Source organism: Eulemur rufifrons, chromosome 8 (genome assembly GCF_041146395.1).
Source record: "Eulemur rufifrons isolate Redbay chromosome 8, OSU_ERuf_1, whole genome shotgun sequence".
NCBI classification, from domain to species: Eukaryota; Metazoa; Chordata; class Mammalia; order Primates; family Lemuridae; genus Eulemur; species Eulemur rufifrons.
Window position 1 is genome coordinate 24,803,048 of NC_090990.1, and position 20,920 is coordinate 24,823,967.

Below are 20,920 nucleotides of genomic sequence, written 5' to 3' on the forward strand. Positions count from 1 at the left end.
GAGAACTGTCTTTCACTCATTCCATTATTCTCATTTTATCCTTTATAACTACTCCAACAGTCAAGTGACTGAAGCCTTATGCTTTCCCAATGAATGATGGCAGCTGGCCTTTCTCCAAAAGCTTAATTATTTCTATTTTTGTTTCCACTGTAATCACCTTTCTCTTTGCTGCAGGCTCACCTAGACTTGCAGTAGACTTTCACTTTGGAGGCATAGTCATAGCGGTAAACAGACTCACAAAATCAAATTAAAAAGTTAAAACAAAAGTGATACTGTGAGTAAGTGATCATGTAAACAATGAGACTAATCGCTAGTGTAAAGATGCTGCACCAATGAACCACTTCAGCCACGTAGGTTTGCTTACATGCGTGGAAGAAACTAATTCTAGAATTATTAATTAATCATAAATTATCCTCATGGGGAACCTTGGGAGCCCCATTCATAAGCATGGAACACCATTAAGTCAGGTTGTCCCTAACCCGGAGAATGCCTATACTATAACGAGCTTCACAAATAGCGAAGTTAAATTAAACTGACTGTATGACTTTCCTTGTTCTCTCTTGTTTCAAATACATTTATCTTTTGTAGCACCAATGAACAAATCAGCCCATGTTTATAAACTCTAATACTAAATTGAGAAATGAGGCAAGCATGCCTTAAACAAAGCAAACCTTTGATTTTCGGAAGCCCAAGATGAAATAAAATATTGCTCTGAAAATGAGACTGTCTAGCCAATTTCTTTTTCTTTTTCTTGCCTTAGGTCACTCTCTGGAAAGTGTATTTGGTATACCTATGTGATGCTGGCAGATGCAAAATAAAAATAGAAAAATTGTCTTCATTTTCCTTTAATAATGATTAGTTCATGTTCAAATGTTTTTGCTTTAAAACACTGGTAAAAACTCATATTATGGTTGAGTTCTTGAACTTAAGCTTACGAATGTCGCTGCATTTACAACCAGTATTTTAAATTGTAAAAGCAAACACCTTTCAAATTATTATTTGGAAAAACTGTGCTTTTAAATGCCATACATCGAGTAAGACAGGCAAGTACTTTTGTGAAAAAGCTATGAAGATCAAATGTGGCTTTATCACTTTCCAGTTGTGTTTCCTGAGACAGTGCATTTGGAGCTTCAAGTGCCCCCTCTGTAAAGAGGGGGACAGTACTGCCTGCCTGCCTGACACAGTTGGGAGGAATTGAAGTGCTCACCTGTGTTAAAGTTCCTGGAAGAAGGCCTAGTAAGTAGTAGGTGCCCAATAAATCTGAATTGTAGGACCAAAAATTTTGAATATTGTATATATTTCAATTTTTAACAAAATCAATTTTAAAAGTTCTCCCTCAACCCCAAAATTTCTATAAATTTTACTTCTCTAAAGCCATCAATAACCCCAAGTTTGATTGATTCTCCTATTAAAGTTGTAACCTTGTTGTAATTAGAAGTTTAGAAATTTAATGACTTGAAATGTAACATGGCACAGATGCCTTATTATACCAACTAGTTAACACAGTATTTGTTTTCTACATTAATTTTACTTGCTAATCAAAAATACTGCTTTCCCCCAAATAACATCAAAATAAAATTGCTGATTGTGCAATGGTGAAACCAACACCACGTTTGCAACAAGGCCACATGAATTCTTTTTGTCTTGAGCAGGCAGTTTCCAGGAAAATTTAAGATTCCCTATACCTTTAAGTCAGTTCTTAAAACACTCAAATGCAAAAGGCATGCTTTGCTACAGACTTGCATACCATAAGGCATATATTAAGTTGTACACGCTAAGCATACTCACATCTATAAATGCTGAACATCACAGCTGATTCATCTCTTTGAGTTAATAAATAAGATGTCTTCTAGAAAAGAGTGTTTAGGACTATATACAATTGTACATGTTTTCGGATGCCCATAGCAACTAGATATAGAGTACTAAGGAAATCCTAGGGAAAAGACTATTTGGGAGCCCTTCTATTAGAACACAGTATTCCCCATCAGCACACCAGGTACAACACAAGTTACTCCTATAGCTTCAATGAACATGGAACATAGTATATGGACATGGTACATAGAACATAGTAGTATATGTAATATAAACCATACAGGAGGCTCAGAGAACTATATATCCATGCCCCAAACATCCTTTGCAAACCCCTGTGCCTAACCTCATAACTTCTCACACACCTTGGTCTGTGCTTCCGGTTTTCCCTTTTGTTTCATCTTAGCCTTAATAACAACTAGTCCTTCAACACTCAGGTTAGGTTCTGTGTTCCCAGAGCATCTTGTGTATATGGTTATGTAGCATTGTCACTCAGCAGTGCAAAATGTTTACTTCTCCATTTCCTACCTAAAGGTACACATTGAGGTTTGTACCTGTTTCCTCAGACCCAAGGACAATCAATGCAGGCTGGCAATTTGCTGAATGAGTGACTATTAGCAGTTACTGAACATCTTGGCTACAACAAACCACACCCATTAGGAGGCATCAGAAAAGGAAGTGTGGAATTCTGGTGGATCATTTCAGTTTACAAAGCTTGAGGGATTATTATCTCCTCTTACTTTCTTTCTTTTTTTGAGATGGAGTCTTGCTCTGTCACCCTAGGTAGAGTACAGTGGTGCCACTGTAGCTCATTGCAAGCTCAAATTTCTGGCCTTAAGTGATCCTCCTGCCTCAGCCTCTCATGTAGCTGGGACTACAGGTACACGCCACCATGCCCTGGCTAATTTTTCTATTTTTAGTAGAGACTGGGTCTTGCTTTTGCTCAGGCTGGTCTCAAACTCTTGAGCTCAAGCAGTTCTCCCCGCCTTGGCCTCCCAGAATGCTAGAGTTATAGGCATGAGCCACTGCACCCGGCCCTTTTTTTCTTTTCACTCTAATTAAACTTACTTGATCTGTTGCCTACACTCAAAAGTAATGATAAATCTGAACTTTTTTTTTCCATTTTTAACTTTAAAAACCAATATTATGCTTTCCTGCCCTTTTAGCATTCCTTTCTATGAAATAACACATATATATAAGCATAAAATATACATGCACAACTAAATGAATATAGTAAACACACATATAACTACCTCTCAGGTCAACCCTTTCTCCCCAAAAAGCCTTCCCCACAACCCTTCATTTCAGATGACTGTTTTGGGGGAAGAGAGTAAAGAAAACCTTAAGGGGTTTTGGGGATCAGCGCTTGAATTCATATCCCTGCATGATCTTTGGCCAGGGCAGATAAAAAGGGACTCTGAGATGCCAACGTATGTGTGTTTATGAGTGTGTATGAGGGCATGCCCACACCTATGCCTGTGCCAAGGCACTGGTTTAAAGCAATCTTAAAAGATGGGGGTAAGCTAGGCATGGTGGCTCATCCCCATAATCCCAGCACTTTGGGAGGCCAAGGCAGAAGGATAGCTTGAGGCCAGGAGTTTGAGTTTGAGACCAGCCTTGGTAACACAGCAAGACCCTGTCTCTATAAAAAGTATAAAAAAAAAAAAAAAAAAATTAGCTGAGCATGGTGGCACATGCCTGTAGTCCTAGCTACTCAAGAGGCTAAGGAAGGAAGATAGCTTGAACCCAGGAGTTTGAGGCTGCAGTGAGCTATGATCAAGCCACTACACTCTAGCCTTCGGCGAAAGAGCGAGACCTATCTCTTAAAAAGAAAAAAAAAAAAGGTTAGGTAAATCTGCACCTCTAACGGTAAACATTTTAAAAATAAATGCATATTCTTACTAAGCAGATACAGTATTCTACTGCTCTAGGTTTAAACTAAACCTTAACAGGAAACTACAAAACTTTTAAGACACAAGTTTTAAAACAATACAAATCTAGACCAATTACCAGGGGATGGACAGGCTTGAAGCTCTGACTCTGGCGGGGCAAGGACAATATACATAACCTAAACATTTGTACCCCTGTAATATGCGGAAATAAAAAAAAAATAGACCAATTACCTATATTGTTTCACCCCTATTTTGGATAGGAAAGATGCTTTAAATGAAAAGTTGGCATTATAGGGTTGCCCAGTTGCAGCCATCCAATAGGCTTATTCCAATTCAACTAGAACAGGGGTTCTCTCTACTCGCAGCAGGCATCCAACAGGGTAGCACATATATGCTCTCTGAGTGAGAAAGCAACACCTTCTCACATACAGCCCCCTGGAGAGAGATGGGGAAGGGGAGGGGGAGGACTTTACACCTGCAAACTCCTAACTCTATCAGCACTAGGGCTGGGAAAAACAGCACATATTTTTTATAAAAAAAAAAAAAAAGATTTCCTGATAAAGCCAGTAACTTTCAAAGAAGAATTTTCTCATGCTATTTTTTTCTTAGGAGACTAGTTAAGTGAAATGATTCAACAGCCAGCCTTTGTCTCCATAATAGACTTAGTCAAGCCCTAATAACTGCATAAGCAAACTGCTTAAAAGGGCAGCTGTCAGAATTCCTATTCCTCTTGGTAGAAAAACACTATAAGCACAAAGTGTTGTCATATTAATTAAAGCACTTCAACTTCAAGGCACATCTGTCCCTGGGCCTTTGGATAATCAAAATGACCACTAAAAATAGAACAGCGGGGCCGGGCGCGGTGGCTCACACCTGTAATCCTAGCTCTCTGGGAGGCCGAGGTGGGCGGATCGTTTGAGCTCAGGAGTTCGAGACCAGCCTGAGCAAGAGCGAGACCCCATCTCTACTAAAAATAGAAAGAAATTATATGGACAGCTAAAAATATATATATAGAAAAAATTAGCCGGGCATGGTGGTGCATGCCTGTAGTCCCAGCTACTCGGGAGGCTGAGACAGGAGGATCGCTTGAGCCTAGGAGTTTGAGGTTGCTGTGAGCTAGGCTGACGCCACGGCACTCACTCTAGCCTGGGCAACAGAGTGAGACTCTGTCTCACAAAAAAAAAAAAAAAAAAAATAGAACAGCGGTATCTCCAATGGGGCAGACATGAGCCACTCTCCAATCCTAAGGGACTCCCATGAGATGTGACCTGGGACACACACGTGTTTTACAGTACCACTGAATATCCATGTAAACACAGCCATGTGTTTCCAGTTTTTAATTCATGTCCTATTAAAGCTAAGAGTGATGAAAAGACATATAACTCTTGGCCCACAGTTAGCCAAGAAAATCCAGTTAGCTGACCAGGTCTAGTGGGGAAGAAAACTGCTCTCCAGGTCTAAAAGGGCTGCTGCTTGCACTGAAAGTCCAGAAACTTCACGATGAACATCTTGGTTTCTTTTTGTCTTCTGTTTCTGTTTTCAATTTCCCCATCACCAAAGTAAGCCAGCTCTGTCTGTCAGGATGCCCAGGCTGTGTGGCAGCAGTGTCAAAGGCTGCCATTTGCTTCAAGGCACTGCCATCTGCAGCAGCACAACATTTTGTCTCCGGAAAATAAACACATCTGTCCTTGCCAGTGTCCTCCCACTGTGCCGCCCATCTGGAGCAGGTGAGCTGGAAGGCAAGCCTCGGCATGGGTGAGATGGGGCAAGCAGGGAAGATGAGGCCTCGAGGGAGATGGCACATGGAGGAAGAAGGCAGTGCTGCGTCATGTCACATCCTGCTAGCCACATTTGCCAAAAAGCATGTGAAATTACCCTTGTTAGTGATATTTTAATTACATGTAACAAATGGTTGGTAGTGTTCAGGGGACAAGACCTGCAAAGTCAAGGCTTCACCTGGGCCATCTGTTCACAAGACCTCACTGATACCAATAAACAGATGATATCTTTGTGCCAGCTACTTAAGGCATAAAGAGAATAACTCTAGTGGTCAGAATAGAAGGCTCAAAGCAACAGGATTCTTCTAGGACAGGAGCACACTATACATGCCTGCTACTAACCACATCAAACACACTCAAATTCAGGCCCATGCTGGGACAAGCTATGGTCACTGCTGGAAATGACTAATATCTGAAATTCTTCCTACATATTTTTTCCCTTTTACTAAAAAAAATAAATTCAAGTCTGGTTGTGGTCTTGACATCAGATCTTTAAAGAATGCTATTTGAAGGATAGATGAAACCATAAAAACCATCTAATCAAATGCCTGCTTTCTCCCAAGGTTTTCAACTAATTCACTAAACCTCTTCCAACCGTACCATTAGTTTCAAACTTTGGTAGGAAGGGGACAGCGAAGCTACCTTTTCAAATAAAACCTTACATAGAACTCCACATGTAAAATAGATAACGGCGGAGTTGATCTATATGAAGCAGAGCTAAAGTACTGCCACACTTGGTCTTCCTTGGTTAGTTGCCTGAGTATCTTCATGGAATAAAGTTTGAAAACCATTACACCAGGCTGGATATTTTTCCAACTCATTATTTCTACTGTTTACTTGCTAAGCATTTACAAGTATAGCCCTATGAAAAGATAAATTACCAAAGGCTCATGAAATACTTCAGAAAAAGTTCTAGAAAACTCTTTGGCCAGTGAGTAGTAGCAGTGAAACCGTGATGATTACACACCATGGAGGCCAACATTCTACTCCAAGCCTTGCCACCATTCCACATTCCCCAAAGACATCAGGTTTCGCTGGTTCATACCTCAGTCTCTGTATCTGTAAAATGGAGGAGGTAATGGATGGTAATAGATAATTTTAAGGCATTCATATGGGCTATACCAAATATGCCAAATAATTCATTTCAAGTAAGAAATAGCCCCAGTACTCATTGCCATCCCTCTATAGCCCATTCATTAATCAAACTCTAAGGAGAATTTAAGCATCAGGCCTTGAGCATAGCGCAAATGATGTCCTTAAGTCATTACAGAATTGTCAAAATAATCCTGTTAAAAATCCAAACACACTTTGGGAAGCCAAGGTGGGAGGATAGCTTCAGCCCAGGAGTTCGAAACCAGCCTAAGCAACACAGCGAGACTAACACCATCTCTACCAAAAAACAGAAAAATTAGTGTAGTGTGGTGGTGCACACCTGTAGTCCCAGCTACTTGAGAAGCTAAGGCAGGAGGATCACTTGAGCTCAGGAATTTGAGGCTGCCATGAGCTCTGATCACACCACTGCACTTCCAGTAAGACCTTCTCTCAAAAAAAAAAAAAAAAAATCCAAACAGCAATGATAGAGTCATTTATTAAATACTCTTTTCTAAGGAGGTATCATTCATTTATTCAAAATATATTTTATTATAATTCTCAGTTCTAATGTATGTTGATCAAATTTTTAATGTGACACATCTGATCACTCCTTCCTTCTTAACAGATGAGGAAAGTGACGTTCAATAAGCATAAGTAACTTATTCAAGATTACACAAACTAGTACACGTCAAAGAAGGGAATGGAAGTCTGGTATATCTGATTCTAAAACTTGTGCTTAAAGAAGCTTCATAAATATTCAAAAATGGGGAGTCAAACTCATAGCAAAACCCGAATAAGTGCTTTTTCTGACCCTTGGAATCTAACTGGGAATAGACCAACTTAAATGTGTATATGCGCATAAATAAAAAACTGAAATGAAGGCTTTTGAATTTTTTCCCTATCTGTCTTTTTTATCTTCTCCTCATGATCTTATGTCTTTAATTCTTACATGAATTAACATCCATTCATTAAGAATACTTTAATAAAATTCCCTTCAGTGTATAGATGCACAATAACATTCTCAGTAGTATATGTGGACCTAACTGGATGACATTTATTCAGCAAATATTTATAGAACACCTACAATGGGCATATATTCGTACCAGTATTCATACCAGTAAATTTTTATATCCCCCTCTTTACCAGCAGATCAGTTCAAATAAAATAGCACAACAAAGAATTCCCCAAGAAGCCAACACATAGCCCTGAAATTGTCTCTTCAAACAGCAATAGCAGCATAAAAACAAAAGTATTATCTATGCATTATGTGGAGGTTTTGACATTTTAACACAACTGAACATTTCATGCTCCCCTAAATGCACACGCTTGTGTATTAGTCCAGTAACTATTAATAATAGAGAAGACAGCATGAAAGAGTATGATATCTGAAGTTAGAATCTTAGCTGACTCTTTCATAGGCTATATATGTGCTTTTGTTTTGTTTTGTTTTTGTTTTGTTTTTTTTTTTTTTTTTTGAGACAGAGTCTCACTCTGTTGCCCAGGCTAGAGTGAGTGCCGTGGCGTCAGCCTAGCTCACAGCAACCTCAAACTCCTGAGCTCAAGCGATCCTCCTGGCTCAGCCTCCAGAGTAGCTGGGACTACAGGCATGCACCACCATGCCCGGCTAATTTTTTCTATATATATTTTTAGCTGTCCATATAATTTCTTTCTATTTTTAGTAGAGATGGGGTCTCGCTCTTGCTCAGGCTGGTCTCGAACTCCTGAGCTCAAACGATCCGCCCACCTCGGCCTCCCAAAGTGCTAGAATTACAGGCGTGAGCCACCGCGCCCGGCCATATGTGCTTTTGGAAATGTGTACATTGAGAAATACTTAACATCTCAATTAATCAACTTCAATATCCTTGTAAGTAAAATGGGGATAACTTACATCTTCCAGTGTCATAATAAGGATAGTTATAGATACATACATAAGTATTTTGAATAGCACTGTCCAAGAGAACTTTCTATCATGACGGAAATGTGCTATACCTGTGATGTCCAATATAGTAGCTGTTAGCCACATGTGGCTATAGAGCACTTGAAATGTGGCTGTGACTGAGGAACTGAAATTTTTTTTTTTTTAAAGAAACAAGTTTATCTCGCATTCAGACAAAGTCCAGGAGATTCTCCTCCAGGAACTGACTTTTAAATTTTATTTAATTTTGGCCACATGTAGTGGCTCATGCCTGCAATCCTAGCACTTTGGGAGGTCGAAGTGGGAGGATTACTTGCGGATAGGAGTTGGAGACAGCCTGGGCAACATAGCCAGACCCTACCTCTACAAAAAATTTAAAAATTAGCCAGGAGTGGTGGTACGTGTCTGTAGTCCCAGCTACTCAGGAGGCTGAGGCAGGAAGATCATCTGAGCCCATGAGTTGGAGGTTGCAGTGAGCTATAATGACACCACTGCACTTTAGCCCTAGTGAAAGAGCAAGACCCTATCTCAAAGAAAAACAAAATTTTTTTAAAATTAAAATTTAAATGGCACCAAATAGCTAATCGGCTACCATAATGGACTGTGTAGACCTAGAACAAACCCTAGCACATAATAGATGTTGTTAGTTTATTTCTATTTTCCTTATCAATATCAGTAATTTTTTATATCCCTCTGTTTGCCAGCAGACTAGTTCAAATAAAATAGCACAACAAAAAATTCCCCACAGGAAGCTAACCTATAGCCCTTAAATTGCTTCTTCAAACAAACAGCAATAGCAACATAAAAACAAAAGTGATTTATTAACCAGTTATTTGTGACATACACTGTGCTGAGAGTTTTGCATGATTATCTCATTTAATCTTCATGATAATTCTATGAAGTTGGTACTACCGTTTTGTAAGTAAGGAAATTAAGCTTAGAATTTGTCCACAGACATAGAGCTAGCAAGTTAGTAAGCAAATATTCAAACCCAGGTAGTCTAATTCCAGAGACTATGCTCTCAACCACATTAAATTGCCTACATCTTAATGAACCAGCTTACATAAGATTCATTATATACTGGGTGGTAAATAAATGTTCTCCCAACCCAACATCACTCTGAAACACACAAACACACACATACACACCCACACCCCCCACACACTGGAAATCAAACAATTTGAGTTACAGACATAAAGTTATGCAAGGTAACTGGCTGGCCCAAAATAAGTCTCATGTGCCAACTGGTGTGTACATGTACCAAATTTGGTGACTTTTCACTTATTAAGAAGACTGACAATCGTCACCTCTCTCCCCATAATAAAATGACTAAAATATAAATTCATATTTTAGAACTAACAATCTACTTGGATAGGGGGTTGGAGGAGCTGGGATTGGACCTATAGCAGAAGCACAAAGCAGAAGTAGTCAATACTTACTAGAGCCCCATGTCACTGTCTACAAGGGATATTTGTTTGTTAAGACATCAAACATTTCTGCTAGGAGATTAACTGGATTCACTGCATTTGCATGAAACACATTGCCACTCTTATCTCAATTCTAAAAGAAGCTTAATTTACTTAATATCTGCAGCATTTGTGACAAAGTATTTATTGTGCCCAAAGCTGGAATTCTTATTCCAGTTCTGCCTGATAAGTCAGAGGAACATTTTACATAGCAAGCCACAGCATACTCTTTGCTGAATACCACAGGAACGTCTGAATGGCAGGAAAGTTAACATCTGACCTATTTTTCTCTCTGAAGGAGGAATGAACAAGCAAAGACCACTGACCTTTCACCCAGATTCAAACAATGTATATAAATTTGTCATCTTCTCCCAATACATCATGTCTCTAGGTTCTCTTTAAACACCTTGCACACGCCCTTGGTCAAGGCTAGTACTGAGAGATTCCATTTATTGAGAAATTCTCAGTCCAGTATTATTAGGCACTAAAAATAAACTGCTTTAAAGATGTGTAGCAAGTAACTTTTTAAAAAATATAACATTTGTACTTGTTTAGATTCTAACATAACTCAGTTTAAGCAAGTATAGATGAAACTCAAACCGTAATAAAAATATGAACAACGCCAGTGTTCTAGAAACACTACTCAAGAACCAAGGAGCTGACCTTAAGGCAGAACAGTCATATAATTACGGCACCATTACTTTTAGCTCTGTCTGACCTGCTGTGTGACCTGGAGCTAGTCCCTTTGCCACTTTATGCCTTTCACTCCATGTCAGTGATAGAGAATTAACTACTGTCTCAGTGGAATAGTGAGTAGATTAAATTATTAAGCAAAATGCTTTGGGCAAAAGTCATATGAATGTTAAATATTATGATTTACAAGCATTCATTTTTCCCAGCCCTCCTAAGGGGTTAGAAGTTATCTAGATTTCATAGATGAGTAAACAGGCACAGGGGGTAAGGTCACATGGTAAGGCTCTATTTACATAGTCCCTGTGGGAAGGGATTAACACACACCTTTAGCAATCATACGAACTTTCTCTGCACATCCTAAACAATTTTTAATGCATTCAATACTTAGTGTTGTATCTTTTAACATGCTATGGATGAAACTGAAACAGCTCTAAAATAGCAACAAGAATAAGTGAGGAGGAACAATTCTGTGTGCTTTGGCAAAAACCACCATAGAAAGACACAGATAAATAATTTCAAGATAAAAATTTAAATTATTATTTTTGGGGTTTTACCTCTACTATCATGAGGACCTTGAGCCACAGGAATTAAGAAATATGGTTTGCTATGAAAATACTTTGAAAAACTTTGGCAGTTTCTTAGAAAACTAAACATATGCTTACTATATGATCCAGCAATCACACTCCTTGGTATTTACCCAAAAGAGCTAAAAACTTATATCCAAACAAAAACCTGCACATGGATGTGTACAGAACTTTACTTGTATTTGCCAAAACTTGGAAGCAACCAAGATGTCTTTCAGTAAGTGAACAGATAAACTGTAGTACATCTAGACAATAGAATATTATTCAGCACTAAAAAGAAATGAGCTATCAAGCCATGAAAAGACATGGAGGAACCTTAAATGCATATTACTATGTAAAGGAAGCCAATCTGAAAAGGCTACATAATGTATGATTCCAACTATATGACATTCTAGAAAAGGCAAAACTATGGAGACAGTAAAAAGGTCAGTGGTTGCCAGGGGATTGAGAGGGATGAAAAGGCGGAGCACAGAAGATTTTTAGGACAGTGAAAATACTTTGTATAACATTGTAACAATGGATACATGCCATTAGATATTTGTCCAAACCCACAGAATGTATAATACCAAGAGTGAATCCTAATGTAAACTATGCACTCTGAGTGATTACTGTCACTGTAGGGTCATCAATTGTAACAAATGTATCACTCTGGTGGAGGATGCTGACAATGGGGAATGATATACATGCGTGGGGAGAGGGGCTACATGGGAGATCTTCATAACTTCCCTCTCAATTTTACTGTGAACCTAAAACTGCTCTAAAAAATAGTCTTCAGGAAAAAAAAAGGTTGTCAAAGGTCTTCATAGTGGTATGCCCCAACTCAATTCTTTAGGAATATATATTTGCCCTTTGGGCTTTAATCAGCAACTGTGCAGAAAAAGAAAACAAATCTAAAGGGACTAAAGAATGAATGAGTAGCAATAAGAAGGGTTCAGAAAGGCCAAAAAAAGAGCAAAAATACTACTCATGTCTAATAGGAATATAAAAGAAGCGTGAAAGATTTTTCTGCTCTTATCTAAGGATGTTTGATATATTGCTTACCCGACTCCGAAGACAGTCAGCCAAGTTTCGGCGTGTGAAATTAGCTGCTGCTGTGGGAGATAATTCATATCCTGGTACAAGAGATAAAGAGTCATACTTAAAGTGAAGCCAAAGGAATAACAGTACCCCAAATCATTTCACTATCCCTGTTCTTAAAGCCCACCATCTTTTGTACACTCAGAGTATACAAAGTACACAGAACAAGGGATATTATAAGTGGTTCTAGTCCCTTTCCTCACACAACGGTTGTGAAACAACTGACTAGCACTGACAGCAATTCCTGGACACAAACAGCATCAGGATGACTGTTCTATGGTGGGATTAAATTAGTATCCTTGCTTAAGCTATTCATTCATCAAAAAATTGTGGTTGCTTCTGTAAAATGAAAGAGGTATGAATATATAGGTGGTGAAAAAAAAAGAAGTTTTAAGATGTCAAGTTTTTAAAGGTTACTTAATAAAGGACATTGGGAGAAGAGAGGTTAGAGGTTAGGACAGCCTGAGTTGTATTTTATAAAAGAAAATGTAACTTTATTAACAAGTATAATATAATTTTCAAAAGTACAAGCTACAGAAAAAGAATGTTTACAATATTTTTAAAAATAGAGTATCTCAACAGTAAAACTTCAAAAAGAAGTTGTAATGCTAACAAAGGTACAACCCAGAAGAATGACATCAGGTGTGCATTTAATAATGCATTCACCTTGGAATTTAATCCCCCCCCATAAAATGGGACCAGTGCCAAAAGGCACAATAATGACTCACAACTCAGTGGGCCCCCATGGAAAATGCCAGTTTGGAAAGACAAATCCCAACGTGATTAAGTTATTTCTTACAACATTTCAAACACCACTGTCAGACAAGGTGAGACTTAGATTCTAACAAATATTTATTGAACAGCCACTATGTTTCAGGGTCTGTGCTGGGTATTTTCACATGTATTATTGAATTCCACCATCACAAGTCTATTAGTGCATATTAAATCACAACAAAATCACAGCAGCCCTACACAAACAGGAATACTACTGAATTCTCCACCTCATTCCCTATACAGCACTAAGAATTTGACCATTATCTTAAAGGTCAAAAAGTCCGATGGCTGATTATCTACACACAGACTTTTCCCTCTTTCTTTCACTTATTTTAGCTTAGTTCTTTACCTTCAATATATATAAGAATTACTATATAGGGTTATATATACAAAACTGTACTTGACAGGTAATTTAAGGGTCTTTAAGGGCAATTTTAACCAAACAATTTTTTACTTTAGACCCTAAAATGCATGTAAGAATTAACTCTTGTTCACTCTTCCCCTCTCCCAGGACAGCCAGTGAAATGTTATTGTACCTCCTGTACCGCAGAAGCATTATCAGCACCCTTGCCATGTAGGCAAAAAGTGGAGCCACTAAAAAAAAGCAGAATTCTTGAAATATTATAAACTTGCTTAAGCTAACTACCACGTGCTTTATGTTCCTAAATGGCAGGAAGTGAGCCTTGTTCATCTTTGAGTTCTCCGCATAACTAAGCAGAGTGCTTAACATAGATGAGGCCCTCAAAAATATTTATGGAATTGAATATATAATGCTAAATCTGCTGTCTAAAACACTATACGAATGGATCTATCTAGTCATTTTGCACATGCAGTTATAATATATTCAAATTATAATAATTCCTTCACAGTTCCACGTTATACAACTGCAATGTGTAACAGTGCTATTAAGCTATGAAGAAAGAAACTAGAAATAAGGTTCTCCCTGACAGAGTACCACTACAAACCTTCCTGGATCAGAGGGCTAGTGGCTAGTACCATCTGACAGGGAAGCTTTCCCAGTGGGTAAGAGTTCATTAGCCCCAGAGAGAACTCACAGAATACCTCACGAGAGTCTTAATTATCCAACTAGACAGGAACCCACCAGAGAATAGGGTAGAAGTCTCTTTTATGGCACAGTAAATGCCTTACAGTTACACAATGCTTTAAGTTTACAAAGCATTTTCATATGTACTATTCATTAATATTATTATAATCCTATTTGAGAGATAAGGAAAATAATGGCCCAGAAAGATACGTGACTTGTCACATAGAAAATAGTAAAGCCAGGTTTTACATAGGTCTTTTGACTATGATTCAGATATACTTTGGCTCAAATCACATCCTCTGAAACATCTAACACTTTAAAAAGTCTGATATTGGGGCAGGTCAGGGGGCATGGGCAATATACATAACCTAAACTTTTGTACCCCCATAATATGCTGAAATTTAAAAAAAGTCTGATATTACCATCCTTTCCTTACCTCCAAGATGGTGTTAGTTTTTAATTTACCAAGTATCAGGGTTATAATGGTTCTCCGTTCTGGGGTTTCTACAGAAAATCTTTAGGATCAGAAGGATTAGAATCTTTAGGGTCTAAACAAGTTTTTTAAAATAGGAAGACTCAAACGAAAATAAGGCCACATAGGCCTGTTCATGTGTAGAGCTGCCAAGACAGAATGTTCTTTTTCAGTTCAAATTTAAAGACAAACCAACTGTTAAATGCTGAATTTTGTCCTCCATAAATTCACATGTTGAAGTAACCCCCAGCACCTCAAAATGTGACCATATTTGGACATAGGGTCTTTAAAGTGGCAATTAAGTTAATATAAGATCATTAGGGTGGGCCCTAACCCAATATGACTGGTATCCTATAAGAAGAGGAAATTTGGACACAGTACAGAGGGAAAATTACATGAAGACACAGGGAGAAGATGGTCATCTACAAGCCAAGGAGAGAGGCCTAAGATATCAACCCGGCTGACACCTTGATGTCAGACTTTAGCCTCCACAATGTGAGAAAATATATTAATATTTCTGTTGCTAAAGCCACCTAGTCTGTGGTACTTTGTAATGGCAGCCCTAGCAAACTAATATGCTAACCAAACCTAATCTTACCCACCATTTCGCATCTTATAAAGTTGCACATTTTTCTGAATATATTCTGCAAACTGTACAGTGTCTCCAGCCTCTCCAACACATAGGAGCAAGATTTTTTCACTCATCTTAAACATCTTGTCATGATCTGCTCAAAGAAAAAAATAATGTTAGAAATTGCCTTAACAGAAATTGACAGGTATTATATAAGGAACCATAAACAAGTTTATCAATTACTGCAGTTGGCCCTCCACATCCATGGGTTCCACATCTGTGGATTCAACCAACTGTGGAAAATACTCAGGAAAAAAAAAATAGTTGTATCTGTACTGAACTTGTACAGACCTTTTTTTCCTGTTGTTATTCCTTCAAATACAGTATAACAACTATTTACATAGCATTTACATTGCACCAGGTATTAAGGTAATCAATCTAGAGATGATTTAAAGGAATATGTAAGTAGGTTATATGCAAATACTACATCATGTTATTTCAGGGACTTCAGCATTCATGGATTTTGGTATCCACAGGGGTACTGAACTCATACCCCAAGGATACCAAGGGTTGATTGTGTATTAATAATTTTACTAATCATTGTTTTTAGAAGATTTTAATAGGTAACAGTATCAATTTCTCTCTTTTACTCTCCATGTTAAACCATTAGCATATTTTATCGATGTCAATTTCAGTTGCAGAATATGTAAGAAAGCTGACAATTGAAAATACAATTTAAAACATTTAAAAGCATTTGAAATTCCAGGAACAGAACAATAGAAGAAACTGACAGAATCTAACCAATGGCAATTATCTTTAGGCTCAGGATTACAAAGTCCTGAAATATTTCTACAAATACAAATGTTAGTTATGATATTTATACCCATACAAAAGCATATAAAGACTGGTGCTATAATTAAAATTAAGGGACCCTCTTAGGAAATAGAAAACCTAATGAGAATATAAATCACTTTAAAAAGTAAACCAACTCCATTTCCAAAGCAAAAGAGAAAATTAAAATGATTGTCAAGGCAAAAATTCTAACACTAAGCTATTTAAAATACCTCACAAAAATCCTAATACTCTAATCTTATCTAGCTAAACCAGACTCATTCAGATTAGATAGATAAATAAATATTAAGATTTCAATTACTGCCTAAAGAAGAAAACTCCATATTCATTCTACAGCTTCAGAAAAAGCCTAAATCTTCCTATCTTGCTCTCACTTTCACTTTTCATTTTTCAAATAGTGCTGAATAATCTTCCCTGGGAGACATGTTTCCTGTTTGAAAGCTTCTGAAATGTCAAAATCCCTTAATAGGATTTAAAGAACAAAATGCTACTGTCAAATACTTTACAAGTGTTTGAGAGTTGTAGATACCAGTAATGTGGCTTCTTAGACTTTGAGGAAAAAACACAAAATGTACCTGTAGATAATATCAAATTGCCTCAAAACTCCTAAACAAACACACTTCTATTTGTTATACAGGCTACAGGAAATGTAAAGACGGTTAGTTTGCAAACTTGTTTATAAAAGAAAAACATTCACTTATAATATATTGTCTATGCAAAGAAAAAGGACCAAAAGGGTATATTCTAAGTGCTTGCCAGTGGTAAGAGTATGGGTAATTTTTATTTCCTTCTTTTGCTTATTAGTATTTCCTAAAATCTCTATACTTAATTTGTATCACTTATGTAAGAAAACATTGTTTAATAAGTTTGCATTACTTTTATAATAAGAAAAAAAGCTGTTTTTATTTTGGGGGAAAGTTTGTTTACAAAGAATTTTTGTCACATTTTGAAAAAGGCTAAAATTCTAGGCAGTAACTTGTTCAATTTTCAAATGAACTTAATACAAGGCCAAAATGTTTTTTAAACAATGAGCATGTCCAGTAAGTAGTGAAAGGTGATATAAAAACACAAGTGACAGATACTAATGGCCCCCTGAGTTGTACAGGAAACTACCTGTGTAGCTCTAGGGAATTTCTGGTCCTTGACAAGGAACTTACAACATCCACATACATGAAACAAATGGATTAAAAAAAATGAACACCACCAGTGTGTAATACTGCGGAAAACCAACTGGACTGGACACCAATAGATCTTGGTTATGTTCTGGACTCGGCACTCTGAACTTGGACAAATTATTTGCCCTCTCTAAGTCTCAGTTTCCAAATGTATAAAATGGTGATAATATCACTTATCCCCACCTAACTCACAGGTGAGGAAAACTGTAATGAATTCTATACACGTACTGTATTATTATACTCAGTGTTATATAATGTTGGTCAGTTTACACATGCTAAAGGAATTCAGAAAAGAGAGTTCTGTGTGGGCTGGGGTACTCTGAGTAACTTAAAAGCAATTCTATATAGGCCAAGAGAAAAGAGAACTGAAATGCAGCACATAACCAAACCAAGAGTTGCACCATTTAACTTTAATAAGCTGGCAATCTTTGGGAAATATCTTCTCTATAGTATCAAAATATTTTACAAAGTAACCTACTGAAAAACTGATTGGAAGTGGTATTCTCATTTTATACTTGGAGAAAATGTTACTTTTCTCCAAGTAGAGAAAAATAGAAAAGGTTACTATTTTTCAGCATTCTTGCCTTCTTTACACAAATTCGTTCATGAAATGAATGGCTAGGAGAAAGTCCTCATATAATTGTAAAACTCCTATCATAAAAATTTTTATACCAGAAAAGACTAAGGGAAAATTAGGGAGAGTTGAGTGTAATTTTTTCCAACTATTTTTCAAGAACTAATGCCAATTCCTCTTTCCCCCATACCACAGTGGTCTTTCTTTTCTCTAAATACTCAGGATTTACTCCTGAAATCATTAATTTAAAAACTAACCTAATACTAACTAGTCACACTTCCTTTATCATACAAAATCATCTTGTAATATTTATTTCCTTGTTATCATAATGTCTTGGACCCTTCTATAGATTATATCTAATATGTTGCACCCCCTATAACAACTACAAGTACTGTGTATGTAAGTAGGCTTAAAGAACATTCTACTTTTTGAAGTGATTTTTCACATATTATTGGGATGAAACAGAAAACCTGTAAAAGTGTTGATTTGGTTATTGCTCTACCTAGAGACTACTTCATGCTAAAATCACTTGTTTGTCAAAGGCCTTAATATTCAAAATAATGGACAAATTTACCCTTAAAAAAAATTTACTCCTTTGGAAAGACTAATTTACAAACACAAAGAACTTCTACAAACTAATCAGGGAATCTCCAAAAGTAATTTCACTCTAAGGGCAATCCATACTATAGATGTTTAACAAACCTTTTTCTTCAGAAAGAACAGAACTCAAGCAAAGCCCCTCAGAGTTCTTTCCATCTCCCCAGGTGGAGCCTGAGCCTGACAATCAGATGCCTGCCACTTTACAAAGGCAATAGTAGACACTTTTTTTGCCTTTGTTCACATACTTCAGGAAACCCCAGATTTAGTATTTTTCTTTCCTTAAAGCTAAGTAACTGTCATCTGCCCTCAAAGTTTTCCCTAATCTCTACAACCAGAAAGAATCTCTTTTTCTTCTGCATTACTTGAGTAGTTTGTACTTTTCATGACACATCACTTTATAGCTTGTGTTATAATTACTTGTACACATACATAAACCTCTTACTGAATTGTAACTTCTTTAAAATAGGGGCCGCATCCTTTTTTTCTTTAAGACAGAGTCTCGCTCTGTCACCCTGGGTAGAGTGTAGTGGTGTCATTGTAGCTCACTGCAACCTCAAACTCCTGGGCTCAATCGATCCTCTGGCCTCAGCCTCCCAAGGAGCAGGGACTACAGGCATGTGCCAAGATGCCCAGCTAATTTTTCTATTTTTAGTAGAGAAGGGGGACTCGCTCTTTCTCAGGCTGGTCTTGAACTCCTGAACTCAAGCAATCTTCCTGCCTCAGCCTCCAAGAGCGCTAGGATTACAGGCGCGAGCCATCTCACCTGGTCTAAAATAGGGGCCACATCTTATTGTTCTTTGCATCCCCTCAGCACCTCGCACTGTAGAGCCCACATAGGTACCCAAAACCTATTTGTCAAATGAGCATTAAATTATCTGAGCCAAAGCATAATGCTTTTTCAACAGTAGCATGTCTATGATCAATCATGAAAACACAGTCTTACATTCTGCAGATCAACAACCAAAATCTTTTTAAAGTTATGTACTGAGTACTTACTATACAAAGGGATAGTATAGTAGTTATGGGCAAAAGATCTGGACTCAGACTGTGTGGGCTAAACACAGGTTCTGCCACTTGTGACCTTAGGCAAATTTCTTAACCTCTGTGCTTCAGAACATCTATAAAGTGGCAGTATAATAGTGCCTATCTCAAAAAGTTAAATGAATTTATGTAAATCGCTTAACATAGCACCTAATACATAGTGCTTAGCATTATTGTTATTAAGTACTTGTCAAGTGCTAAGCATTAGCACAGAACTCAATCCTCTCGGTAAGTTTGTAAATTTGCTATTACTAATCTTACAGATGAGGAAATCTGGGCACAGCGAAATAACCTGTACAAAGTCACAGGGCTAACTTCTAACTCAATTAACTACTTAAATATAAGGAAAATCTGCCAGCCAGTGCCTTGCAAAACTGGAAATGAAGGATCCGAGCTGAGCCACAAGAAGATACGGATAGCGGAAGGGAAATGCCAAGCTTCTGTACCCCCCGTTTCACTTTGCCCAGGATCCCACTTAATGCCGCCAGCAAACTAACCTCATTACTAGTCACAACGAGAAACTCATCGGAGATTCGGGGGTCTAGGGAGCCTGGTGCCGGGCAGACGCTTAAACACACTTAAAAACTGAATCCCTTTAGGCAACTCTCACCTAGCAAGGAGCATTTAGAGAAGGCCAGAGCAGAGCACGGACCTAGGAGCGAACGTCAAGGCCCCAGGCTTGCTTGCCGGTCTCCTCAGTTATAAAAAATATATGCGGGCAAGGCAGGTCGGGTTCCACCTTCCAGACCCCCCCGGTACTCACCCGACCCCCACCCCCCAACTCCCTCGGGCTACCCCTACACCCAGGCCCACTCAGGCCTCCCACTCCTGATTCCTCTCACCGTCCTTCATCTGGACAATATTGCTGGCGGCCACCCGGTCGGAGGCGACAAGGACATAGTCGGGGCCCTGGATACCGATGAGGTACTCCATGGTGGCGGGAGGCCAGGAGCTGCAAGTTCGACAGAGCGCGGGCCTCGCCGCCGGCTTCTCGGCCTCACCGGTGAGACAGCACCACAGAGCGAAACCTGGCGCGACGCCGGCCGCGCGACCGCCCCAGCCTCTGGCGCTCCTGGATGACGTAAACTGTCGCGAGAGGTTGGGAAGTGGGCGTGGTGTTGGGTGAATTACACTCTGAGCTTGACTGGGAGTTGGCTCTGTCTCCTCTGATGCCGGCTCTGCAGGTCGCTTACGTTATGTGACGGCCAGCTTGGTTTTTTTTTTTTTATCTATAAATTGGGATTTTAAAACTCTCTTAAGGGTAAAATCACGCACCGTATGTAAAGTGCCAAGTACATGTGGGTGCCAGGAAGGGGTAGGTCTCCAGGTGGCCATTTCCCTTCATTGCTCGGTAAAATCTCACCAGAAACCTCTTCCCTGCAAGCCAGATTGGAGAAAAATTTATTTGAGAGGAGCCCTACTTACATCCTTCACAAAAACAATATATGGTTGGACTAAAGATATAGATATGAAAACTAAAATCATAAAAACAATGGAAGAAAAATAGAAA

At 38.3% G+C, this 20,920-nt stretch overlaps 1 protein-coding gene across 2 annotated transcripts in view; it reads right to left on the reverse strand.

The window, feature by feature from the left end:
• The window catches only part of PSMB2 (proteasome 20S subunit beta 2), a 33,923-nt gene extending 13,473 nt beyond the window's left edge, over positions 1-20,450 (reverse strand). Inside the window, exons 1-3 of one of the 2 annotated variants that reach the window (XM_069477663.1) lie at positions 20,253-20,450; positions 15,200-15,322; positions 12,271-12,341 (exon numbers count right to left, since the gene is read on the reverse strand). In XM_069477663.1, the coding sequence (XP_069333764.1) occupies positions 12,271-12,341; positions 15,200-15,322; positions 20,253-20,343 (285 nt within the window). In that variant the 5' untranslated portion in view covers positions 20,344-20,450. The remainder of the gene's footprint in view (positions 1-12,270; positions 12,342-15,199; positions 15,323-20,252) is intronic. The other variant, XM_069477662.1, reaches the window with a different exon arrangement.
• Positions 20,451-20,920: the final 470 nt, after the last annotated feature.